Source organism: Mus pahari, chromosome 5 (assembly GCF_900095145.1).
Source record: "Mus pahari chromosome 5, PAHARI_EIJ_v1.1, whole genome shotgun sequence".
Classification (NCBI taxonomy): Eukaryota; Metazoa; Chordata; class Mammalia; order Rodentia; family Muridae; genus Mus; species Mus pahari.
This window is the reverse complement of record NC_034594.1, coordinates 51,453,813-51,481,577: the sequence shown is the minus strand read 5'-3', so window position 1 is coordinate 51,481,577 and position 27,765 is coordinate 51,453,813. Positions and strand designations below refer to the sequence as shown.

General features: G+C 49.1%; 1 protein-coding gene across 1 annotated transcript; it reads right to left on the bottom strand.

The window, feature by feature from the left end:
- Igfbp2 (insulin like growth factor binding protein 2) lies at nt 1-27,562 on the bottom strand. The gene is made up of 4 exons (XM_021198218.2): nt 27,084-27,562; nt 3,280-3,506; nt 2,834-2,974; nt 1-491 (listed from the first exon to the last, which is right to left on the bottom strand). The coding sequence occupies exons 1-4, from the start codon at nt 27,466-27,468 to the stop codon at nt 327-329; spliced, it is 918 nt and encodes a 305-aa protein (XP_021053877.1). The 5' UTR covers nt 27,469-27,562; the 3' UTR covers nt 1-326.
- Nucleotides 27,563-27,765: the final 203 nt, after the last annotated feature.

Genomic DNA, 27,765 nt, shown 5'->3' with positions numbered 1-27,765 from the left:
TAAGACACACACGTTTTATTTTTCCTTCCTTTAATCTTAAGTAAAAGAGACACAGGGATTCAAAAATAAAAATTTCTTTCCCCATTCCCAAGCCTGTACCCAGTACCCCCCATACCACCCTTCCCCTCTCTAACAGAAGCAAGGGAGGTTCAGGTTAACAGCTGCTGGGGGGGGGGGCAGAGGGGGGCTTCTGAGCTCAGTGTTGGTCTCTTTCCAAATATAAATACATGTGTCAAAACTGGGAACTCCTCCACACCCATCACCCTGACGCCCTCCATTTCTGCTGGTGTTCGGGGTGGGGAAGCCAGGCACTGACTGGCTGTGGTTTACTGCACACTTTGGGCATGGGCCCCACCAGTCTCCTGCTGTTCGTTGTAGAAGAGATGGCACTCGGGGTCCCCACGGATGGTGGGAGCTCCCTGGATGGGCTTCCCGGTATTGGGGTTCACACACCAGCACTCCCCACGTTGTCCGTTCAGAGACATCTTGCACTGAAGAGTAAGAAGAGGAAAACATCAAGAGTCCCACCCACTAAGCCACCTCAGCTTCTCCCTCAACAGCCCAGGGCTGGATGTAGTTCCCAGGGGCTGGGTTTTGCCGCGCAGGGGCCTGTCCTAACCATAAGTGAGCACTTGGCAGCTTGTCAAATTGCAGACTCTTGTACAGGTCCTAAACTTCTGCCTGGCCTACACGCAGTAGAAGGATGCTGATAGGGTGTGCCCATTACCAATGCTGCTGGAGACAAAGACCAAGAAATGGCCCAGCTCCTGTGGGAGACCCCAGAATAGCCATGGTCTAAGATGAAAACCTTCACATCCCAAGAGACTGACTGTGTGCCAGGCGCTGTGTGAGCAAGAGCTTCCAATCACCCACTGGCATCGAGTCACATTTACGCACATAATACACACAGCTACTTTGTGTATTAGGTATCATTAATGTCCCCATTCTACAGCTGTGAAACAGAAGCAAGAACTGGTTAAGTGACTTGTGACTGTGTACGTGCCCTGGCTGTCCTGGAACTTGATCTGTAGATCAGGCTGACCTCGAACTCACAGATCCGCCTGCCTCTGCCTGCCAGGATTAAAGGCATTTGCCACGGCTTACAGGTCGCGTCCCTAAGAAGTTCTCATGTGTTGATAATGGTCTGTGCTCTGCATTCTTGGAATCAATTTAGCCACTGGCCAAGGAGCCAAGTTATACAGCTCAGATCTAAGGAGAGAGGTGAAACTTGAACTCCAGGCGTTGCCATCCAGGGTCATCCCTAATCTTATCATATATGCTGCAGGAGTGACTCATAAATGGATACGGTGGCTTATGAGGTTCAGTACGTCCATTGTTCACTAGACATGTCCGAGTTCCACCTGAAGTAATTAGCTTACACTTGAAAGGAAAGACAGACAGACAGACAGACAGCTTTTACACTGGCATGGGTGGGGCGGGGCTAGATATCTGCGTGATGAAGGAGTTGAGGAAGATCCAAGAAAAAGAAGTAGTAGTGTCTTTGTTTGTACCCACCCCAGCCCCTGGCCCCACACATCCATTTCCTTACGTCAACCCTGATGGGCCATTCGGATCACTGGGAGAGTTCAGTAAAATACCCCATACCCCAAAGATCCAAGTCCCCCGTACTAAAACCCACCACCTTAATTTGCTATAGCACCCCAGAGCATCCCGAGTGCTCTCAGCTCTAAGGTGAGTGAGATCCTGCTTACTAACTAACGTGATGACAGATGACAGTCCAGCCCCCACTCCCCCCACCACTCCTGCCAGCCACACCCCTGCCCCATCCCTTCTCCTCCCTCTTACAGGAAATATGAGTTCTTCTTCCCCTATTTCTTCCCCTATAGGAGGTTGTGAGGTAGAGAAGGAAGGAAGTGAGAGGTGGGACACATAAAAGGATGTATACACACGGAGAAGCAGGAGGGCAAAGGCTCCTGGGAGTTTACATTCAGTCCTTAACCCTTGCTACTGACGACTATGGTCAGAACTATATGTTCAGCATTTAATCCCCAATCTTCTATCTCTTGTGATACCTGGACACCAGAGGGGCTACTTGACCAATGGTTGATTGTTGATTCCAAAGATTGATTCATGGATCATTAGCAATACACAGTTCATGGACCATTTAGCAAAATACCTGGGAGAGGCTTACAAATGCAAACTGTAAGCCAGATGGTGGTGATGCACGCCTTTAATCCCAGCACTTGGGAGGCAGAGGCAGGCGGAGCTCAGTAAAGTAGAGGCCAGCCTGGTCTATGGAATGAGTTCTGGGACAGCCAGGGCAGTGAAAGGGAGGGAAGTGAGGGAAGGAGAGGGGGAGAGGGGAGGAGAAGAGGGGAAAGGGAAGGGGGAGGGGCAAGGGGAAAGGGAAGGGGAAGGAAAAAGAAAGGAAAGGGAAGGGGAAGAGGAAGAAGGGGAGGGGAGAGATGCAAACTGTAGATTCCTACCAAACCTATCAAGTGACAACCTCCAGGGGAGAGCCCAGGGCACAGCTCTCAGGTAACGTGGAGATTTACTGGTTTAGGTTTAACCCACTTCTACTGTAGCTATATATCTAAACCTCTGGAAGAGCTGAGCTGCCAGGGCTAAACCCTGTCTCAGTTCTCCGGGGCACCTTCCTGACAGACACCAAGAGCAGAGAGAAGCCAGCTGGGAGAGTGGCGTCAGACCTGCCCCACCTGAGATACCACCCACCCACCCTTCAGGTTACAGACGCCTCTTCCAGGCTCAGCTCTCTGCTCCCAGGGACTATACAAGCAGGTGCAGCAGACTAGGCACGACAGGGCCCCGGGCTGAGGAAAGGCCTCCCTCGCCCAGGCTGGCCCACACTCACCTGTTTAAGGTTGTACAGGCCATGCTTGTCACAGTTGGGGATGTGCAGGGAGTAGAGATGTTCCAGAGGGCCCCGATCATCCGGAAGGCGCATGGTGGAGATCCGTTCCAGGACCTGGTCCAACTCCTGCTGGCAAGGGGTCTGAAGACAAAAAAAGGAGCGCCTAGCGTGAGGGAAAAAAAAAGGAGCCCACAAGACACTGGCACTGGGTAAGGCCTCACAAAGTGCCTAATCCGTGGGGAAGAGACTCCATCAACACCACGTGGCTAGTAGGGCGGCATCAGTGACAACCAGCCCCACTGTGCACGTCCCATCCCTCCAGAAAGTCACATGACAGTTGTTAGATTTGGTTTGTCTGTCAGTAGCAGGGCCTGTGGGACACGGTATGATGTTCTTCTACCTTTCCACACCCTCCTTCCTCCATCAGACCCCACCCCACCACTGACCCTGGCGGGAGGCGGGCGCAGCTTCTTGGGCTCCTCCAGACTGAGGTGTTTGGCACCTTTGCCCATCTGCCGGTGCTGTTCGTTGACCTTCTCCCGGAACACAGCCAGCTCCTTCATGCCTGACTTGAGGGGCTTCCGGCCAGCACTGCTGCCACCTCCCAACATGTTCATGGTCCCGTCCACGTGGTTCTCCACCAGGCCTCCCTCAGAGTGGTCATCATCACTGTCTGCAGAGAAAAGGGGAAGACACTCCAGATTCAGCTTCCCACCCCCCTAACCTCCCTGAGGAGGGTGGCTGTCCTAATTAAGGAGAAGACTATTAGCTAAAGCGTGACCACTGTGTGCCAGGAGCCCAGCCTCCACAACTTAGCTGGGTGACTCCTAACTAACTCTGAGGGTGGTAGCGTGGGTTGCATGTAAAAAGCTCCCCCCACAGATTTCTGTGTTTGAACTCAGGTTATTGGCACTGTTGCTGAAGGCTGCTGGCGCGGGTGCTGGTGCTGTTGATGAAGGCTGTGGAGCCCGGCTGGACGAGGGGAGTTGCTGCGGGTGGAACTTTTATTTTAAGGGTCATGGTCCATCCTGCTTCCACATCCCAGTGTGTTTTCTGGTTCAGACCGAGATGTGACAAGCACCCACCACCCACTCGCACTGCCTCCCTCTTGTCGGTGGATGAAGAAGTCTTGAAACTATCCCCCAAACTAATGCATTCCTCCCCTGAGGCTTCCGTGAGGCATCTGAGCACAGAGATAAACAGACTCTGGTTCCATCTTTCACACACCGGGAAACTGAAGCTCACAGAAGCCCGTCGCTTGAGCGAGATCACATCCCCTATTAAGTGATGGATCAGGAGTTGAACTCAGGCTGTGTGACTGCAGAGAAATGGGGAGATCCGAACTCAGTTCTCCCCTCACCATCCAAGCTGTGACACAGGAGCACCAAAGGATGAAGAGAGCAGACACGAGGCCCGCAACGGGGAAGTAGGTCATCCCCAGATCCACCAGAAAATACCATGCTCACCCACAACTAAGCCCGTTTAAGTTCTTCCCTTATGGTCCCATCATGGCAGACTAGTTGAGATTTTAAAAACTACTACAAGATCCCTGGGCTGGGGCACGGCTGACAAGGAACTGCAAGACAGGCAGCCACCTGCCAGTGAGAATCACCCTCGTAGAGCCTCCTGTGTGCAGCAGATTCTAAAAGCAGCCCCTAGTTTCCAGTCTCAGCCTGGCTGAGGTACATCTCTCCAGGGTATGGTCATAGATGGAGAACTGTGTGGTCAGTCTGAGACCAGGGGGACAAGTCCCAGCATGTTCTAAAAGTCAAGGTGCCTTAGCCCCACCCCAGCCATCCAGAAACACAAGCCCACAAAGTCCTAATAAAAAAAAACATGTGAAGCCAGGAGATGTTGGCACATGCCTTTTATCCCATCACTTGAGTGAGAGGCAGAGGCAGGTGGAACTCTGTGAGTTAGAGACCAACCTGGTCTACAGAGTGAATTGCAGGACAGCCAGGGTTATACAGCAAAATCCGGTCCCAAAAACAAACCAAAAAAGCCATCAGTAGAAGTTTGTCCTACACCTATAAGGTACCTCCCCTCCCCTCCCCTCCCCTGTGTCTGATGCCTGTCCTTCTCTCACTGGGCTCACTTGGAGAAGCTGTGTCCTTCTCTCACTGGGCAGCACTTGGAGAAGCTGTGCCCATGCCCTGGGTGCTCAAGCCGATCCCTGCTGTGCCACTTTATCAGCTGAGGGCCCCTGCACATCACCTCTTTGAGCCTCGGCTTTCCTGCGTGTAAATGGCTGGCTACCTAACAGCTCACAGAACTGAGCAGAGTTATGTTAAAGGTGAAGCAGTTAGATGATGACTGGGAACAGAGACATCACGCCACTGTCAGTTGTCACTGTAAGGATGGAAACCGTCCCCAGTTATCTGCTAACTCTCAAGCAGGAAGCAAAGAGCACCAAAGAACTATCACCATGTCCCCAAATTGAAAAGGCTTGACATTTTTCACATCCAACCCAGAGAGAACCATTGCACAAGACCCTTGCCAGTTCACCTCACTACTGCTCCAGGAAGCCTGGGTTCGAGACAGCTGGTGACACAAGGGGCACAAGGGAGATGTCTCGGGTGACAAAGTATTCGCCATGTGAGCACAAGGACCTGAGTTCAGATTCCTGGACCCCACATGAAGCTAGACACAGTAATGTGTGGCTAAGATCCCAGCACCAGTGTGAATCCTCAGAACTTATGGGTCAGCTAGTCAGGCACATGCCTAAGCAAGGGATAACCAGAACTCAGGCCTCAAAGACTGACACCCAAAATTGGTGTATGACCTCCACAGGCACACGTGTCTGCACCCCCCCCCACACACACACACACCACACTTCAAAAGAAAAATGAGAAAAACAGTATGTGAACAGTATCAAGGAGTACTAAAGGATGGACACATGAACACACACACACACACACACACACACACACACATTTTTTTTTTAACAAATGTAAAGAAAGAAAGAAACAGTATGTGAACAGTGACATGGAGTATTAAGGTTGGAAAGGTAGAGGACTTTAAACAAACAAGTGTTCTGGGGTGTCTGGTCATATGCCTATAATTCTAAAATGGAAGACAGAGGCTTAGAAGTTCAGGGTCATCCTAGGCTATATGTGAGTTCAAGGTCAGCCTGGGGCACATGCAAAGCCATCTTGAGGGAAGCAGGGAGGTAGTAGAATGAATATATTAATTCTTGGGGTGGATCAGGCATGGCAAACAAGTCCACATCCACCAGCAGTCCCTAAGGACATCTGTGTCTTAAAGCTCAAATAACTGGGGCTGGAGAGATGGCTCAGTGGTTAAGAGCACTGCCTGCTCTTCCAAAGGTCCTAAGTTCAATTCCCAGCAACCACATGGTGGCTCACAACCATCTGTAACGGATCTGATCCCCTCTTCTGGTGTGTCTGAAGACAGCTACAGTGTACTCATGAGCATACAATAAATAAATCTTAAGGATGGGAGGGAGGGAGGGAGGGAGGGAGGGAGGAAGGAAGGAAGGAAGGAAGGAAGGAAGGAAGGAAGGAAGGAAGGAAGGAAGGAAGGCAAACCCAAGTAACTATACTGAGGATGATGACCTTGGGACTTCACAAAAGGGAAGGGGTCAGGTATACAGCATTAAAGACAAAAAAAAAAAAAAAAAATCTGCCCAAAGCTATTAATGCTGAGCTACATATAAACTGCCTGAAACATGAAAAATTATTTCTTCTAGAAAGGCTAACTCTCTACGGCTCCAGGGTAACATGGGCTTCACCAAAACTTAAGCAAAATTAAACTCCACTCCAACAGTGCCAGTATCAGCCACGGGGAAAGCTAGCTAACGAGTTCACCTTTGCATCAAAGCGAGAGAGGAGCCCTGTCCTCGGGTTCAGTCAGACCCAGGAACCAGGCCCCAAAGTCCTCCCACATCCTCTTCTCCCTTTGCTGTTCTGGGACATGATATGGGAAGAGAGGAAACCCAAGGGCTCCATCCAGACATAGATCAAGCTCCCCTACAGGTTCTGTATGGGAACTGAGTCACTCTATTTGCTGCAGATTTCCTCTGTAGTATTGGGTCCTTGAAGAGCCATCCTCTGGGGCTGGTGGTACAGCCGGGAACCACCATAACCACCAACATGGCCCCTGCATTCTCAGGACACAGAGGTGGAGGGCAAGAGACCTTAAGAAAAGCTTAGGGAGGTCAGAAATGAGCCAAACCTCAGCAAACAAACCCAAGACCTCAAATGCTGACAGCTCCCCATAACCTCAAGACAGCCTTTGAAAAATCATGACACTGTCTGGTCAGTCCTTATCCCAAGGGCCAGGAACGCCCCCCGCAGCCCAGTGCAGAAATGACTAAGCTCCACGCAGTGTAGACCAAGCTCTCCTGCAATGGCTAACTACCCTCCACCTCACTTCTACCCATAGCCACACTAGTCCACAGCTCCATGGAACAGGGCACAGGGTCTTCCGAGGGCATCCGGAGGACTCGGCTAGTGGAGCTGTGATCTCCAAGCCTTCCTGGGCACTTAAACCACAGACAGCAGCCAAAGAAGCCCTTGGCTTAGTCTTCATCAGAACACCCTCTGCCAACTCTGGAGACCTATCTGCAAAGGCATGGGCACTCTCAGATGACATATACTCAGGCCTGGAGTCTAGGCAGGGCTAACCTGCCCATTAGACACAGCAGACATAGGATATACGGGTCTGGAAAATGGTTTTGTCCATATTAAGGGCAGAAGAACCAAATTCAGCCTTTTAAGGCAAGAAGTCTTAACATTTAATACTGACATACTTGCATCTGTAAAACCAGATGATATAATTCCACGATGCTTTTTTATGGAAAGGCCCACAAAGGTGGAGAAGCCTGATTCATGCAGTGTCCTGTGATCATTGATGGTTACCTGGAAGACTGGGGTCACCTGGGTAGTTCTTTCCTGGGAGACTACATGGATTCCTGTCTGTCCTAAAAGTTCCCAGGTCCCTGAAGGTGAAGGTCAGTCTGTCTATCCTCAGAGAGACCACCTGGATTCAAGGATAGGTTTTATTCCCTCCCTTTATTGCTGCCAGCCACCACTACCAGCAAACATGCCAATGAGCTGGGGAAGTCCTCAGGTAGAGCCGACTACCAGCAAACATGCCAATGAGCTGGGGAAGTCCTCAGGTAGAGNAGCCGACTACCAGCAAACATGCCAATGAGCTGGGGAAGTCCTCAGGTAGAGCCGACTACCAGCAAACATGCCAATGAGCTGGGGAAGTCCTCAGGCAGAGCCAGCTGACTTGCAGGTTCCTTTTAAAGACAGCAGGGCATCCATTTCTTTCTCTGGAACAGATCTCAGGACCCAAGTAAATATATCGTAAAGCAGGCACCCAGGAAAGGAATGAAGTGCAGGCCTGGGAGAAGCAAAAGGATGGGCAGCTAAAAAGAAGCCTTGTACCTTACTACTAATCCGTGGCCCAAATAAAAGGTTTGTGGAGGGTTTGAGACCAAAGTCTGAGTAAATCTCCAGTCTAACTTCTGGTTCCTGCTAGAAGGGTTCCTGAGAACTGTTCATGGTGTTCTTGGAACAAAACATGGGGGGCGGTGAGGGGGCAATCTGAGTGAGCTCACAGATGCTTCTATTTTTCCATATTGGCCCCTCTTCACCTGAATAAGCATCACCCACCCCACCCACCCCACTCACCCCACCCACACCCACCCCCTCCATACATTTTCTTATGGCTACAGAGTTGATCCACAGGAAAACATTCCAAATAGAGAATTCCGGCTAGAGATGGAATTTTCCCTCAGAACAAAAATGCCAAGCTGCATTCTTTCCTGCCTAAGAGAGTTAAGTTAGATCCAGAAGAGTATCTGTTAAGCAACTACTTAGACGTGAAGGCTAAGCAGGCTCTGTACAGAGGTCACTTCAGGAAGCATTTCTTAATCACCTCCCCAAGATTTAGGTAGAAAAGGCTTCAGACTTGGAGGTAACCAGTAGGGACTTGCAAGGCCCCTTAACGGACCTTAGGACTCCGCCCCACGGCTTGATGAGCATCAGCCGTTTCCCCCAGCATAGCAGTTTAAGGAATGGATCAACACGGAAGCACGGGATTTCATACTTATATTAATATACATAAGGCAACGCTTTTCCAAAAGGAAGAGAGGTAGGCAGTGCAGAGTCTGCAGGACATGGGGTCGTCCCTTCCCTGGCCTTGTTGTTATTACATCATCACTTAGACACGTGGAAATGAAAATGGCAGGGGAGCTTAAAGGGAAAGGATGGTTTGCTCTGCTTTAGAACCGGCAAACCTGACGCCCGTGTCCATCTGGGTCTAATGGAGCAAACACAGTCGACATCAGAGGAGCTTCACAACTGGCCACGGCCTCATGTTGTCCTTTGACCCCACACCCTTAACCAACCTGGCCAGGGAGCCCAGCTGGAGGCTGACATCAGAAAAGGGCCACGTGGGCTGGTGAGATGGCTCAGTGGGTAAGAGCACACGACTGCTCTTCCGGAGGTCTGGAGTTCAAATCCCAGCAACCACATGGTGGCTCACAACCATCTGTAACAAGATCTGACGCCCTCTTCTGGAGTGTCTGAAGACAGCTACAGTNAATCCCAGCAACCACATGGTGGCTCACAACCATCTGTAACAAGATCTGACGCCCTCTTCTGGAGTGTCTGAAGACAGCTACAGTGTACTTACACATAATAAATAAATAAATCCTTAAAAAAAAAAAGAAAAGAAAAGAAAAGAAAAGAAAAGAAAAGGGCCATGTGTCCACTTCCTGCATTCATACATTGGCTTTGAGACTTTAATTGAGACTTAATATCTTTCTCTCGGGCAGCCCTGTTTTGACTGTAGCATCAAGGATTTTATTCAGGGAATCAAAATCTCCATGTTCCATACAGCCCTGCCTTCTCCCAGGGCCAGTTCTGTCTGGGTCCCGGGGCTATGCTAAGAAGTCCATGATCTGTGGCTAAGTCCAAAGCACTATTAGAAAAACCGACCCCAAGAACCTAAGAGCAATCCCTCCAGTTTCTGTTCTGAGTACTTGGCCCTGACCCTTAGCTAGGTACAGGAAGAACGTGAGCCCTTACCTCCAAGTCATCCCCATCGTCCTAGTATACCAACAGGTCTTCCCGTCTAAGTTCATTGTTTTACCGGATCCTTTAATTCTTATGACCTCTTAAGCTTAGACAGTGGGAGTTCTGGGTGCTTTTTAAACATGATATTGTTTTATTACTATCCTCATTCAAACTGTCATGGGGGCGGGAATCAAGTTTTATACAAAATGGATGGACGATCTGTTTCTTGAATATGTAATGTAAGGTTGTCTACTGTGAAAGGGAGAAGGAAGAGTAGCTAATATCTAATAACAAGATAACCAAATACATGGAAAAAACTAACTAGAAGACTGTTCCTCAATATCCCCTGCTGTGGTATTTCTCCATTTTGAGTTTTAAGATTTTATTACTTATTTTAAGTACATTGATTTTTTTTTTTTTTTTTTTTTTTTTTTGCCTGCATGTATGTCAGTACAGAATGTGCATTTGTTATCTGTAGAGGCCAGAAGAGGATTTCGGATCCCCTAGAACTGGAGTTACAGACTGTTCTGAGCCGCCATGTGGGCACTTGGAATCAAACCTCGGTCCTCTGCAAGAGCAGCCAGTGCTCTTAACCACTGGACCAGCTCTCCAGCCCCCTCAGTCTGATGTGTGGAGTCTGCTCCGTTTTTTTCTCATCTTTTGACTACACCCAGACCTGTCTTCTTAAATTTGATTACATATCTATTTCAACTGTTCGCTAGCACATGCTGTAGGAGATAAGAGAAGAAACAAAGAGGTTCCTATTTGTTTAGCCATATTTACATTTGCATATTTTTTTAAAGACCCTTGCATGGAAGCTCAAAGTAGATGATGTTTTGTTTTTCTTTTGTGCCTCTGGGTATAGAGTCCTGGACCTTGTACCCACTAACTGCATGCTCTACCATGGAACTACATGTCTAGACTGGTTGTCTAAATCCTACATGTAGCTAAAGAACAAAGCTCTCTGCTGCTTAACAGGAGTGTTGGAGGAAGATGGAACTTGCCTAAATACATTTTATACAAAGAGGGAAAGAAGATGGGACACACACACACACACACACACACACACACACACACACACACAGGTTCCCTGCATATAGGGACAAATGCCCAAAACACATAGGACACAGGTTGTGTTAGTGAAAATTTGAAGCCACTCCCTTTGGATGGCTGACCTCAACGACCACACTAACCTACAGGGTAGGCAGCTAGTCCCTAGCACATGTGCAGGAAGTACGGGAGTCAGAAGAGAGAAAGGGGGTCCTACTTGTTTGTTTAGTTAATATTTAACCTGAAGACCTTAGTCTTTCGAAATAACATTGCATTCACCCCATCCCTCCCACACACACACACAATAGGTTCATGACAGCGGTAGCCTCTGGCTCTGAAATCCAGAGCAGTTCACAGAGGTGCCTGAGTTCTGAACACTGCAGACCGAATTCCAAATGGAAGAGTAATGTTATGGGATAAGTTAGCCCCAGAACACAGTCCAGCTTAGTTACTGAGTGACCCCCCCGGGTCGGCAGGTCCATCTATGCTAACATCCAGCTTCTGCCCTAACTCTCAACCCTGGATCACCCTTTGCTCCCAGAAAAGAACCCAGTCAAGTAACGCCTGGCATCTCTCAGACACGGCCACCACCACGGCCACATTCTAGAAGAATTTCCCCTCGTCCAGCAGACCAGCTTCCCCACAGCTGACAACCCTGCTCTCACAATCATGCTTGAAGATGGAAATGGCTTTGTCATAACCACTAGATCAGCCAGCCAGCCTCTGGGGCCATCCTGTAGCTACTGCCTACTGCCCAGCTGAGCGTTAAAAAGAACTCAGGAAACACAGTCAAGTGGGAAACTGAGGAGGACAGCATTGTACCGAAGCACAGAAAGCAGGGCAGTGACCACCTGGCTCAGGAATCCCCTCCATCCCTCTATTCTTGCAGCACAGGCCCTTGAACTCCGAGGCCTGACTCAGTTTTAGTGTGGATGGATGAGCAAGCAGTGCTGGCTTCAAAGTCAGAGAGCAGACTGGGTGCTGAGCTGGACTTGGCGTGAGTGCGCTGCTCATCTGTAAGTCGTGGAGTTCCACTAGGTCACCGTTCCCAAAGGAACCTACACTCAAACGGTCATCTGAAGTCTAAGAATAGCCCTGGACCCGAGCCCTGGTAGAACCAGAGACAACAAGCCTGGGCTACCACGGAACCTATTTTAAACAAGATCCCTCACTCACTCACTGGCATCCCCGGGGATCCATTGCCCTGTGGTTCTTCTGTAGGCTATCCTGAATGACACACTTGGTAAAGAGAAAGGGACCTCTTCTATTGGAACAAGAAAACCTCAGATAAATACTCAGCAAAGTGCTGGCCTCAGGCTTTATCCCCATTGGCTCTCTGGTTTGTAGAGAAACTTATGAATGCTTACACACATGCGTCCTTGGCCTGGCCCCAGGGGCATCTCTAGAGCATGGCCTTACACTGCTGCCTCATCGAAGGCTCCCCACGTGAGCACAGCCTCTCTGGAGCCTCCCCGCCTGTGCGCACTCAAAAAAGGGCTGCTTTATAAACACCAGGTTCATTCCTGGAATCGCAAAGACCTGCCGTGGGTCAGGGCTGAGGCAGACAGTTTGAGAAAACAAAAACATACTCAGATTCAGCCCAAGTCCTCTTGGGATTCTGCAAGCCCAGTTGTCCTTGAAGAGTCAGAGAAACTGGTATCAAGACGGCAAACAGCACTATCAGTTTTCACTTCTTCCCATGAGTCCTACATATTTCTCCTCCAGCTCATGCACGTCATCCAGGGAGCTGGCAAAGTGACTTAGTGGCCAGAGGCCCAAGTGAAGAGTTGGGCCAGAAACTACAGGGACAAATAAAGTATCTAACCCTCAAATTCTACACATACATAAAGTATATGTATAAAAAAATTCTTTTCAACTGTCTGTACTTGGTACTGCAATTGGCAAACGAAGACACAAAAGGAATAGGGTGGTATAATGGATAACATAAGGTGGCCATAAAGACAAGCGTTTGCCTGTTTGTCAACACAGACTCAAAAATCTAATATGGGGCTGGTGAGATGGCTCAGTGTGTAAGAACACCGACCGATCTTCCAAGGGTTCTGAGTTCAAATTCCAGCAACGACACGGTGGCTCACAACACCCATAATAAGATCTGATGCCCTCTTCTGGTGCACCTGAAGACAGCTACAGTGTACATATTTATTTGTTTGGTTTTTATTTTTTGTTTTTCGAGACAGGGTTTCTCTGTATAGCCCTGGCTGTCCTAGAACTCACTTTGTAGACCAGGCTGGCCTCGAACTCAGAAATCCTCCTGCCTCTGCCTCTCAAGTGCTGGTATTAAAGGCGTGTGCCACCACACCCGGCTTCATATTTATAATAATAAACAAATCTTTTTAAAAAATCTAATATGGATAGGGAAACTAATTTACTATTTTTCTGTGCCTGTCCCTGTCCCTATGTGTGTCTGTCTGTCTGTTTGTCTGTCTCTCCCTCCTCTCTGAATCCTATTTTGTTTTTCAAAACAGGGTTTCTCTGTGTAACCCTGGTTGTCCTGAAACGCAATCTGTAAGCCAGGCTGGTCTCCAATTCAAGAGATACACCTGCCTCTGCCTCCCGAGTGCTGGGATTAAAGGTGTGAACCAATGGGGCAAGATTTTCCAGTTTAGAGAACTTGAACAACATTGATCACCCATCATACACACATCTGCATACATGCAAAACTTTGAAACTAGCAATTCTCTTTAGATTAAAAAAGGTACTATTTAAATACTACATGCTAGTAGACAAAATAATAAGCATCCACAGTTCTGGGTAGTACACTGGTATTTTTGTTTCTTACTATTTCTAGACTTAAAAAAAAAGTCATTGCTCTGGGCCAGGGCTATATGTAGCTCTGTGGCAGAGGGCTCGCTTAGCGTACACAAGGTTCTGAACCCATCCCCAGCACTGCAAAAATAAACATATACATAAGGTAAGATAGTTCACCCTAGTTTTATATTGACCCAACACAACCTAAGAAAAAGTGAATTGAAAAAGTGCCTCTGTAAGATGAGCCTGCAGGTAGGCCTATAAGGCATTTTCTTAATTAGTGATTGATGTGGGAGGACCCTGCCCACTGTGAGTGGAGATTACCTCTAGGCTAGTGATTCTGGGTTCTGTAAGAAAGCAGGCTGAGCAAACCATGAGGTCTAAGCCAGTAAATAGCACCCCTCCAAAGCCTCTGCATCAGCTCCTGCCTCCAGGTTCCTGCCCTGTTTTGAGTTCCTGCCTTGGTTCCCCTCAGTGAACTCTGTGACTCATAGATCTATCTTTGTGCTCTATCCCTTTGCTCCCCAAGTTGCCTTTTGGTCATGGTGTAACCCTAAGACAAACCCCTCACCTATCTTGTCAAACAGAGTATAAATAAACTTGTAGTGTCCTGGAGTGTTACAGACTCACAGTGACATGGCAGGCATCAAGACCACTTTCGGGCTGGTGAGATGGCTCAGTGGGTAAGAGCACCCGACTGCTCTTCCGAAGGTCCGGAGTTCAAATCCCAGCAACCACATAGTGACTCACAACCACCCGTAACCAGATCTGACACCCTCTTCTAGAGTGTCTGAAGACAGCTACAGTGTACTTACATATAATAAATAAATAAATCTTTAAAAAAAAAAGACCACTTTCAGGGGCTGATGCAATGTTGTCAGTATGGCTTGCCCATCAACAGGTCTCTACATGGGACCACACCGTCTCTCTGTGACCTGCAGAAGTGGAGAGTGAGGCAGGAAAAGGCCCAGCCAACAGTGGCAGACAGATAGTCAATGACTCAAGAAAGACAAAATGAAGAAAAGAAGATGGCTAAGCCCAGAGAACAGGACATCAAGTGTACCATGGTGCAGCGCAGATCATTGGTGGTACAGGGTCCCAGCTGAGGCCGAGGTAGAAATGTCCAAGGGGTAGTAAGGAGACAGCTGCTCTGTGTCCCCAAAAACAAGCAAGGAGAGAGATCCAGGCAATTACCTAACTGGAGATTTCACAAGAATAAAAATAAATGATAAACAGCAGGTAGGAAAAAATAAAAAGTGGGAAAAAAAAAAAACAAACAAACATGAATCTCTTCTGGGAGGGCCTTTGAAGCAGCGTAGCCACCAAGGGTGCAAAGCCACTTGACTTTGACATGAAAGACACTGCTGGATAAAACATCCTGGAAATTCGACTGTTTCTCTGGTCTTTGGCTTTGAAAGCTTCCTCCCTGGATGTTGATGCTTTTTAGGAGGTCTGGCTTTCTTAGAGAAAAATGTTATTGGAGGTGGAACTTTGAGAGTAAAGACTGATTATTCCAAGTTTCTCTGCTTCATGCTTGTAGTTCAAAATGTGGTTCTCAGCTTGCAACTCGGCTGCCCTGCCTGCCTCTTCCCTGTGATGAGGACTCTGGTCTGTCTGGGTGTTTTACCACAGCACCAGGAAAAGTAACTCATAGGAGGACTCACACAGCTGACCTCTGACTGGCATACATGAGATTCACAACTCTAAATTAAAACAAACAGAAATCCCAGAGTCTGTGGCCTCAACTCCTCCGAAGAACAGAGCCCCTTAAAGACACTAACCTTGGCTTCCACAAAGAAGCAGCCTTCATTAAGTATCTTCATAAAAAGGGACCACTGCGGGAGGAGATGAGCAATAGAGAGGGAGAAGCAGGAAACAGCTGAAATGAAGGGGAGATGGGGGAAGTGGGGGGAGATGGGGGAAATGGGGGGAGATGGGAGAAATGGGGGGAGATGGGAGAAATGGGAGTCTCTTACTAGGGAGGGAGAGAGATGAAAGCAGATGAAGGTGGGTAAAATTACAGTAAGGGTGTGTGGAAAAGTCCTACGAAATCACACTATTATCTACCAAAAAATACCTGTAACACACAGGGGTAGGTATATGAATATACATATACAATTTAAGTGAAATTCTACATCTGCGCTGGCATGGAAGGGAGAAAAACTCACGAGGTTCCAAACCTGGACCCAAACCCACAGGCAACCAAGGGATGCTGAGAGCAAGAGAGAAAGAGAATTTTCCCCAGGGAAAATTCACCAATTGGTGATCCAAAACCAAACGGTCAGCCCTGAAAACATATATACCAGGAACATTATAGTCTGAGCACGTTATATTTATATATTTAAGAATGTATATACATCTGTGTGCCTTTGTGTGTGTGTGTGTGTGTGTGTGTGTGAATTTGAAAGAGAGCAAGCAGCAAGGGTGGTCATGGCATGTAGAAAGGCTTTAATGGATAAGAAAGGGAGAAATGATGTAATTATAACCGCAATTAAGTAAATAAAAAAGTTGGCTTTTCTGAGGTCACGTGCTTTTCTGAGAAGATCACATGCTTTCTTCTTTCTCCAGACTGAAGGAGCATTTCCCACCAAACCTGACTCTCTCTGAGTGGTTTCTGTCACTGTAAAGGGAACCTAGATCTTCCTAGAGCTTTGATGAAAGGCTGAGTCCCCTGCACGTCACTGCATTAGATTCACAGACCTCTCCTCTGACTTTGTTTAAATGTTTTGTCCTCTGGGAGCTATGGCGGTATCTTAACAAAGCAAGGCTAACTTGTGCACGGCATGTACTCCTTTGTGGCTTAAACATTAGAAAATATAAGAAATGCTAAGAACCTCTCATGGCTGCCCTAGTGCACCTTCCTAATTCACTATTTCCTTGTGCACCCCCCCATCCATCACCCTCCAGGCCCCACAGCAGCAAGAGTGATTAGGGGACACATGCTGCTACCAGGGCTTACATCCAAGCCACTGCCCATACTTGATTCTGAGGATGTGATCCCACAGTCCCCTGCCAAGAAAATGATACCCGATGACCTTCCCAACCACCCCTCCTCCACCTTCCCCTCCTGCAGTGCTCCTCCATCTCCATAACACCACTCCCAGATACTCCACACTGACACACTGAACCCAGAGGAACCAAAATGAACTGTAAAACCTGTGAGGATGTCCAGGCTTGCCTGCCAGCCACACTCTCAAACCAGCACACCAGTGTCCTGAATATAAATAAGTGTCTTTAAATAGGTCACCGTGCATCTCTCTTGCTTCACTGGTGTGTGACTGACCTAATGCTACATCAGATCCCATAGCTGTCCTTGACCCTGCTCTCTTGGTTTAAGAAGCAGCAAGCCAAACTAGAGACAAAGGGTGCATATGACCTTAAGCAATTCTCAAGTCTGAGCGGCTGAGATGGCTCAGTAGGTCAAGGTACTTGGCAGAAAACCATGGTGTCTTAAATTTGATCCCCAGGGTCCACATACAGGTAGGAGAGAAACAACTCTACAAAGTTGTTCTCTGGACTCTACATGTGCTCCATGGCATATACAAACTCCCTAGAGAGACAGACAGCAGACGCATGCATACATACATACATACATACACACACACACACCAAAATAATAATAAGATTTTAAAGAGAATTCCCATTTCTGGGGTATAAATAGGCCATCAAGCCAACAAAAGAAACACAGTTAGGGAAGATTTCAACGGTCATGACTGCCCATAGGAAATCCTCAGACTTGAAGCTCTGGAATCGCTGAGAGCCCTACCAAGCAAAGGGAACTATGCAATTAACTGCACCCTTGACACAACTTCCTTTTTCCTTTGTGTGTATGGAGAGCTAGGGGTGTGTGTGTACGTGTGTGGTGGGGGTGTGGATGTCTGCACATGCAAGAGACCTCTCCTGTCTCATTTTCTGGAGACAATGATTCCTTCGTTGGACCTGAAGCTTGGAGGGTTTCAACTAGGCTCGCTGACCAACAAGCCACAGTGGGTGGCCCTCTTGTCTCTGTCCCCTCCCTTACATTATAAGCACTTGTGGCTGCTTTGAGCTTCATTTTTATTTTTATATTTTAATACATGGGTGGTGGTGATTCAAACTCAAGACCCCACATAGCAAGTGCTTCTTCTTACCCACTGAGCCAGCTCCCAGCCTCCATCCTCCCCCCCATCAGAATCCTTAAGATGACCAATCAGACTTCATCTAAACAGTCAGTGGTGGCTCCCTCCTGCTCTCTGCTGAGATTAAAAGAGGGAAAAAAAAAGAGAGAGAGAGATCAGAGTGTGGATAACATCGTTTGATTATTTGAGTTTCTGTGCTAAGTCATTTGTATGCATAACTCCATTTATTACAGTCACGAGAAGTTGGTGATTTCTTACCCCTGTAACACATTGGATAAGAGCCTTAGAGTGTGAAGGCAATCTGCACAAAGTCACCTTACCAGAGGCAGGGCCCAAACCCAGGTTGCCAGGCTACACAACTCTTAGCTCCTCAGAATGCCTTCTGATCGTTAGATCACTTAAGGAAGGGTAACCAAGACATTTCAACCCCCAGGAAGGGGATTACCAGTTAATATGCCAGGTGGGCCCATCCAACCCCAAAAGCCAGTGACCCCAGCCCACTTGATCCTTTAGCCTGCCTATTACAGTACCCACCACTGTTAGTATAAAAACCAGTCAGTGGTTATCAGTTAAGATCCCAGGACACAAGGCAACTGCTATTCTCAGTCTCTTCTTGGCCTTGGGCAATTCGGAAAGCAAGTTCATCATCCAGGAGACTGGGCATCTCTGTCCAGAAGAAAAGACAATAATCACAAAGGAAACTTCCTGGGGAGTTGCATAAAGGAACATTTTCAAGAAGTTATACCTCAATTGCTGCCACACGGGGGGGGGGGGGGACTTTTCCAAGAAGCAGCATGCACCCCACTGCTTTTGTGCATGCAGGAACTCCAGTAAAGCGGAGCACAAGGGCACGAGAAGGAACCTGGGTTAGCCTTGGCACTTGGCCCAGAATGCAGCCTTCATTTCTTCCTTCGACTCTGAGCTGCGAGGTAGGAAATGCCTGCAGCAAGGGGTTTCCAGCTGTCACAGGTGTCCTCTGCCTGTTGAGATGGTAACTTGGCTTACAGCTACCACCTTTCTCCCACCTGCCAGCTGGAGGCCACACATTCCCACCTCCCCGTCCTTACAACCCACCAGGATGAACACACTAAATAAGCTCCTCTTCTCTTCCAAGTTCCAACAACCTGCCAATGTCTTCAGTCTCCGGCCCTCTTCCTTCCCTCCCCTGGCTGTTTAATTCCTTGAACGAACACAGACTAACACACCTAAACCCATCTACTAATTAGAAACTCCCCAGGCTTCGCTCCCAGCCAGCCAGTTCCACCAGGGTCTGTGGGCTAATTCCTCTGCCCAGCACCTGGAGGAGTGCCAGCCCCCTTCCCCACAACCTTCACTTCTGCCCTGCTTCCCAACAGCCAGAAAGGGATGTGGGGCAGACAGCCAGAAGGGTTTCAAGGCTTCCAACTGCCTACCCTCGGAAAAAAAAAAATTCCTGACAGTGGACAGTTAGTGGACTGTACTCCTGTCAGGGAAAGCCAGCTTTCTGAGCAAGGTCTCCCTCTAAGTACTGACTGACACCCAAGCTGGGCCAGCCCAGATCTTTCTTGGCTTTACTGTTAAGAACAGAAGGGGAGGGGGCTAGGGAGCTAAGGAGGAGGGGATAGGGGGATGACCCCTTCTCCCCTCAGCCTGCTTCTGCTCCTATAGAGAAAGGGCACCCCACCACAACCATCTTGCCCAGGGACACCTCAGGGACTCTCCAGCCTTCCAGGCTGAAGGCAGGCAGCCCAGGTCCCCACCCTTTACTGTTCGCTAAGTGAACATAAAAGCTGTCAAAAAAAAAAAAAAAAAAAAGCATAGAGTGCAAGTTCGAGAGTCATCTCTGTCCCTCTCTGACTTTAACTCTGTGTCAAGTGTGAACTGCAGTCCTGGAACGGGTCAGTCCCAGAAAGTTGGACATGGGCCCCAAAAAGCACTCAAAAAGCCTAACTCACCCATAAGAAATGCCAACAATTTCTTCTCAGTTGGTTTTATATCGCATTAAAGTGAATTTTCATTACCCCTTCCACAAAAGGACTCTCTAAGCCCGATGAATATAGATCTGAGAGAGATGGACTTATTCCCTTTAGAGGTGAAGCAGTAGAAATCAAGTGACATCACCACCACACCCAGTACTGAGCATTACTGTATTATCTACTTCTTTGTCGTTGTTGACTTGTCTTATTTTGTGTAGTCGCTAATCTGATTTGTCAACTCAAGGAGCTCTAGGATCAAAGGAGAGATGAAGTGCTTCCCATCAACTTAAGGAAAAAAAAACCAAACAAACAAACAAACAAAAAAAAAAAAACCGGGCCGGCAAGATGGCTCAGTGGGTATCAGCACTGACAGCTCTTCTGAAGGTCCTGAGTTCAAACCCCAGCAACCACATGGTGGTTCATGACCACCCATAATGAGATCTGATGCCCTCTTCTGGTGCATCTGAAGTCAGCTACAGTGTACTTAATGTACACTGTATGTACTTATGTACAATAATAAATCTTTGGACCTGAGCGAGTGCAGAGGTCCTAAAAAATTCAAGTCCCAACAACCACATGAAAGCTCACAACCATCTGTACAACTATAGTGTACTCACAAATCAATCAATCAATAAATCTTTTTTCTTTTTTTTTTTTAAACAAAGAAAAAACCTGCCCACTGTGGGTGGCACCATCCCCTAAGCTGGGATCCTTGACTTTGTAGCAGGAGAAAGTGAGCAGAGGAAAAGCATCCATCCCTCTATCCTTTCTAAATGTGTGTTTACTCATGCTGCCAGGTCTTCTCCATGATGGACTGCATCCTTGTGCTGAGGGCCAAAATAAACTCTGCCTTCCTTCCATTGCTTTTATCAAGGAACCTCATCACCAACAATTAGAAGAGTGATGAAAACATTTCGAGAGTTCAAATCCATGACAAACCTCCTAGTTCAGCTTCCCTAAGATCATAAGCATGAACTATGTCTGTCTGCATCATCTACTTTGGCACAGACCCATCCATGCAAGTATAACCCAGTAGTCATGAGCGCCACCAATTTCTGATTTAGACACACGGAAGGGAATTGAGGTTCAAAGTAGTTCAAACCTCTTAAATCTGGGTATAGAGTTGACATGTGGGATTGGGTACTACCGAAATGAGCAGTCTACCTGTCTTATCTAGTATGGCCTTCATTTTAAGGGCCAGTTAACAAAATAGCAAAAATTACACTTGTACAAGTTAAGCCATCTAATGTGTTTGACAACTTACTGTAAGTTCCCATGGTCACATGTGACTTCCCATGGTCGTAACTTGTCTTTACCGAACCTCTTTTGAGAAAGGCTCCTGTTCACCACAAGCTTAGTTTCATGGTTTTGATTTTAGGGTGTTAGAACCCACAATGAAGGGCCAGTCTGTGCTCTAAGTCTGGGTCCACCCTGCCTCTGTCCCCCAAGTGTTGAGATTCCAGCTATGCACCATCAAACCCAGTCACCACCTAAGCTATAAGACATGGTTGTCTGCACTGGGACCTGGTGTTAAAAAAAAAAAAAAAAAAAAAAAAAAAAAACCAGGCTACTTCCCCCACAGCTGTCTACCCACTCCCTCTTTCTCCCCAGGGACCCTGGGACCCTGTGGCTTCTCATCTCCCACTTATCACATCCTGACCCCTTATGCTAGTGAAGTGTCCTCTCCTCGCTAATGCTGGCAAGGATGTACCATGACCTACTTGTCACCTACACACAACAGGTATCCCGGAACAAAACCTGTGCCTCACGGGCTCAAAAACCAATACTTCATTCCCGACTTGACCAGAGGCAGAGAGGGCTTCAGCAGCTAGAAGCCAGTAAAAATCTTAGCTCTTTTTAACACGGTGTCTCTACTGAGCCCACATAGACACTTAAGATGGAAATACAAAAAAACTCTCTCTTCCCTAGGGGGAATGGAGGAAAACTGGACCCACAGGAAGCAGTTGTTCCAGAATAGGACGAGGATACAAGAAGGGCTGACCCATCTTCCGATGGCTGCCTGCCACCTCAGGAAGACGCTGGCCAGAGATAACAAAGAGAAGCAGAAGGGTCTGGAACATCTGCCAGCCAGATCTCTGGCTCCCTAGTGAAGCACATCTAACCCCCTCCTCTTTGTCCATTTCAGCAAAAGCAGCACTGCTAGCCCCTCACGGTGCAGTGCCTTGTCCGGGGAAGTTCCATCTCTAAAGCCCGGTCCCTCTTCTCCTCCCTGGCAGTCAACCAGCCTTTTTTACCCCATACTGAATTCCACGCCGCAGCCTCCACTCACCTTCTAGGCCTCCCTCTGGTTAGAGCTGAAGAGGGCTGGCACCAGATTACCCAGGCGACTTTTCCTGAACACTGTCCACCTACTTACCATATTGTCAAGCATTCCAGCTGGGCCAGCAGTGGAAGAGGTGCAGGAAGAGACAAGCATGTGTGGGTTGGGTGGGGGGGGGGGGCGGATATGGACTAGAGACACCTCAAGGACAGGATAAAGGCAGAGAAGAGCTAGAGAAGGCAAGCACTGGGCAAGGTGGTAGAGGTCTGCATCATGAGACCCAAGCAAGCGGACTCTAGGTTTCTGTGTTGCTTCAATCCCTTTGGCAGCCCCAGGCCTATCTTCCAGGAGTGCGTTAGCCTCTTCTCCACCCCATTAGCAGGAAGAGCTTTCAGAGCTTCCTATCAACTCTAATAGCAACTGGTCTGACATTTTACAGCAGAGAAGGACCATGCTGGGAACCACCAGAAGTTCATCTGATGGTAAGGCCTCTCAGGGTAAGCCCTTCGATGTCTGACACTGGGTGAGATGGATGGGTGAACTCCTGCTTCCAAGCAATCCAAAGCATTTATTATTGTAAAGATTTATTTATGCGTCTTACGTACGCGTGTTCTTTCTCCCTGATGTATGCCTGCATATCAGAAGAGGTCATCAGATCCCATTAGAGATGGTTGTGAGCTGCCATGCGGTTGCTGGGAATTGAACTCTGGACCTCTGTAAGGGCAGCCGGTACTCTTAACCATGGAGCCATCTCTCCAGCCCATTACTACTACGACAACAATGGCATGCATGCATGCATGGGGGGGGGGGGAGAGACGGGAGATTTGTAAGTGTGTGTGCGCATGCCACAGCACGCCTCTAGAGGGAAATTTGAAAGAATTGGTTCTCCTTCCACTGTGGGTTCAGGGGATTGAGCTCAAGTCACCAGGCTTGCATGGCAAGTGCTTTTATGTCATCATCAACCCCAAAATACTTACAGGGTCAGCTTCCCTGAGTTGCCCCGTCCTCAGGAAATAAGTTTGCCGAAACACTGTAAGACCTGGGCTAAGGGGGACTGACAGAGCCACTCGAGCATCCCTCTTCCTTTGGCTCACTAGCAAACTCAATCGCTGGCCAAGAGCTGCTTCCTAGAGAAGCCTCTCGCTATCACAGCCGTGGGTTCCCTCTCCCAACTCAGAGCATCCTCAGCCCTGGTTTGTTGAAGGGTCTTCTATGTTTATAACATCTTTAGTATTATTACCCAAGCTTTTTTGGTTGGTTGGTTGATTGGTTGGTTGATTGGCTGGTTAGTTGGTTGGTTGGTTGGTTTTTGGTTTTCTTGTGGAGGAAAGAGTTTCTCTGTGTAGCCCTGGCTGTCCTGGAACTCACTCTGTAGACCAGGATGGCTTCAAACCTCAGAGATCCACCTGCCTCTGCCTCTCAAGTGCTGGGGTTAAAGGCGTGTGACGCTATTGCCCAGCCAAGTTTTTCTTTAAAAAAGAAAATAATAATTGTTTGTTATTATTGTGCATAGGAGGGTGGGCCCACAGGCCATGGCACACGTGTGATCAGAGGACAAATTCATGGAGCAGAACCTCTCCCTCCACCTTTCCACAAGTTCCGGAAATCAAGTTTAGGTTGCCACAGCAGACACCTTCACTACCCACTGAGCCATCTCGGTCAGCCCACATAATCTGTACTCTTTCAAGCTTCCTTCCATCTTTTAAGGAACTGGGTCATTTTTGCCAGACAAAAGAAGCTCGGCAGGAAACTTTTCTGACACTTGTAGACGAGAAAATGCAGAGAACAGGAACAAAGACTTGACCTTAAGGCCGCTTCCAATCCTAGCCCCTAGGCTAAGACAGGCCAAGGCAGTACACGTCTTCGGGGTCCCTCCACTGCCAGGACTCCAAAGCCTTGGTGCAGAGCCACACCCTACTCAGTTTACAAGCCAACCAACTCCAGGGGTCCCCCAGATGTCCTGGAGCAGTAGCCCCTACCTAGCATATGCCTCACCCTTCTAAGGCCCTCAGTGAAGGGCAGCTTAGCCAGACTGGTTCACGGTCGTCTGTCCAGAATCGGGGCCAGTTGGTGGTGCTAAGAAGGTGGTGGTGCTAAGAATCCGCTGAGACAGTGGGTCCCACTCATTCCAGAGTCTATTTTACCGTTTTTTTTGAACTCGGTATGCAAATTTATGCAAGACGAGATGCAAAGCAGCGCTCTGAGCCAGAAGTCCCGTCGCTTTCTCCCCCTTAATCTTGAAGCCGAAGTGAACCACTGTAAATCCGGACCTGCCTCTTTCCCCCACTCCCCTCCCCGGGGCCTTCAGATCCCGGCCTCCCCACTCATCACCCATCAGCAGGCCAGCCCTTGTCAGCTCTGGGACTTTGAACATTTCTATAACACCTTTATAAGTGCTAAGGGCCAGAAGGCCACTTGGGCAGCCCCGCCCCTCTGCATAATCCCCCGCATTGTATAAAACAGAGAAAACAGAGGGGGGAATGGAAGGCAGGAGACTGGGGAGATGCAGAGGAACCAGCCTGGCCTGAATTCTGAAAGGGCTTAGCCTGGCCCAAACCTACCCTCCCCTAAACTCCCTGACACCACCCCACCCCCGCCCCGCCCGCTTCCAATTTTTTTAGGTACTTGTGCCCATTCTGACTGCCCACTCCCACATCCTTACAAAGCATGGACTTGTGACAGTTCTCAGAGTTCCTTTCTCATTTTTCTTCTAGCCCTTGCCAGTCTGATTTCTGTTTCTATGAACCAAAAGGCCCAGCCCATCACCCCTTGGGATGTAGGATCACCACCAGCCACTTCTTCTACCCACTGATGTGCCCACCCCCACCCCCTGCCTCCCTGCCATCCCCAGGAAGCCAGCAATACAGTCCCTGGGAACAAAGACAAAAGAGCTAACAGCAAAGCCGGAACTGCTGGGGTGCGCTGCGTGGAAATAAGAGGGTATGTTTAAAATTCTCAAAAGCAACCTGCTCAGAGGGAAACGCTGCTTGGGAGACGAGGGTTCAGCTTTCAGAGAAGGCAGGAGATGGGCAAAGGCGGTGGGGAGCGACCTCCCTCATTGCTAAGATCTGTCTGGACCATGTATAACATCTCCTTCTCAGACAGCCTCTAGAGTCCCTGTCCCAACCCAAAGAAGCCTAGAAGCCTCTATCTTTGCCTCTCATCCAGACAACCTTGCAAAACCAGGCTCCTTCCCAAAAGACCCCTTTGAGAGCCCTGCTGTACAGCTAGCTGATCACTTCTTAGCTTCCACCTCCTGCCCCCCACCCCACCCCACCCCCTACCTTGGTTAATATCCCCTCTTCCAGACAGGAACACAAGAGAAAAAATGTGGAAGGCATCTGGACCTTTGGAGAAGGCTGAGGCGGCCACTGGAATGAGCCAGCAGAACAGAGTCCCATAACCAGGCAGAAAATCCAGAGTGACATTCTTCCCATGAACTCACCCCATTGTCCCCTAGCTCCCCTGACAACCCCCCTCACCCCACCCCCTCCCCATCCCCGCAGCCAGTAAGGAAAAGTGACCCAGGGAACCTGCCACATCTGTTCCCCAGAAGACTCCAACCTATTTAAAGAGTTTTGGGAAGCAGAAAGGCTGAATTTCACAGGCTTAGAATGAAAGCAAAGAAGGGCGGGGAGAAAAAAAAAAAATTAAACCCTGAGAGGAAAGCACACCAATATAGTAAGACAGTCAATATCCGGAGGATTCTTCGAGGCCTTGCGTTACCCTGCTGAAGAAAATTCCTCTGGGACCCCAGAGGTGATAAGGGAGGAGGGGGCATGAGAAGAGGACTCCTTTTTCTTTATTATTACTTAGAAACAAGAGGCAAGGATTAATCCCAAGGCTGAGAGAAGAAAGAAACCCTGGAACTCCAACTCCCCTCGGAGGAAGCCCCACCTTGCTCTGTAGTCAAGGTCAAAAATGCCTCAAGAACTACAAGACTTCAAACTTGACCTCTGACTCCATTGGGACGGGGACAATGGCTGAGCCAGGGATAGAGAGAGAGGGGCGCACAAAGAAATTGATAAGCATGGAAAATATTTGTACTTTTTTTTCTCTAGTATCTCTCCAGGCTACCCCCAATCTGAGAAACATGGTAAAGGCCTCCTTTTAAACATTAGCGAATAGGGTGCAAAATTCAGCGCTGTCCCCAAGACAATTGCAGTTTTCTCCAAACCGTGGAAGAAGAAAAAAAGTGATCTCCTCGAAGTCAGCTTGTGTCCCTTAACTTTTTTTTTTTTCCTGAGAAAGAAGGGCTCCTTAACAAAGAACCCCTCCTTCCCCATTCCGTGGGACAGGAAAAGTTCCCTAGATTTAGGAGGAGGTACGGTGTGACACACACCCACGTTAAGAGTTGTAGCTTCCCTGGCTCTCACGCGGCTCCAGCATTCAGACCCGAGGCCCAGACGCACAGCCAGGGTGCCGGAACGCAGCTGGCCAACTGGCTTAAGTTACACAGATGGAGCCCGCTCCATTCTCCACGTGCATCCTTACCCTTCTCCTCACTTCCCAACGCCAGAAGGAAGGAGCTTCTCCAATCGATCCTTTCTCACCCGAGGTCTGCGGTGTCACCTGTGCGCGACGGCCAGCAGCATTCCCACCGCGAAACTTTCGACCGGTGGTCACGGATTCAAGTTTTGTTTCAAATGAGTTTCAAGTTCCTACAGGCTCCTCAACCCCCACCCCAGCCCCACCCCCAGCCCCGCAGCCCCTAGATCAGATCACTTTTCTCCCCGCTAAGTCCGGTTAAGGAAGACCCTGGTGACAAGGTATCTTTCCTGTCCTCCTTTACCCCATCAAATCCCTCTTGCTCCACCCCCAGCCTCCCTCCTGGGTCTGTCTTTCGGGTTCCCGCTCTCAAAAGTCTCCCTGGATCTGATCAAGGTCTAGGTTATTTCTCCTCTACAACAGTCCCAGGGTCCTGTCGGACTCTCCTTCCCCACGTGAGGGCCACCAGCCAGGAGACCCCGCTGAGCTACGAGGGAGTTTCTCCCAAGCCCCAAAACTAGTGTTCACAGTCCGCATTACCTGCAACCTGCTGTGGGGTGGCGCCCACGCGTCTCTTTTCACAGGTACCCGCGCCGGTGACCAGCGCCTTCAGGGGCAGCTCGGAGCCCGGGTTCGGGTAGCAGCGTAGCGTCTGGGCGCAGCGCGGGATGTAGACGCCGCATGCTTCGCCCTCCTGCCGTGCGCACACGGAGCAGCAGCCGCAGCCCGGCTCTCGCACCAGCTCGGCGCAGGGCCCGTCGGGTGGGGGTCCGCAGGCGGCCAGACGCTCGGGCGTGCAGGGTGGGCAGCGGAACAGCACCTCGGCGCGCACCCCGGGGCCGCAGCCGCCCGCGCCCAACAGCAGCAGCAAGAGCAACGACGGCAGGAGCAGCGGCAGCGCGGGGCCGCCCAATCTCGGCAGCATGTTGGCTTGTGGGCAACGGTAGTGCGGCGAGCTAGCGGGCAGGTGGCACGACCCTGGCAAACGCGGGAGACGCCTCCTTGCCTTCTTTCTCCTCCCCCGCCGCTGCCGGGTCCTAAAAAGCCTGCTTCTCCCCGCCCCCCTGCCTTCTCCCCTCCCTCTTTTGGAGACCACTCCTTCCCCCCCTCCCCGGCACTCCTGCGTGAGGGCACGTGCTTGCGCACACGCCCACTCGCCCACCCTACATTCCTAGGGGATTCAAGCGGATCCCCCTGTTCTTCCCTGGTTAGAACTTTGCTC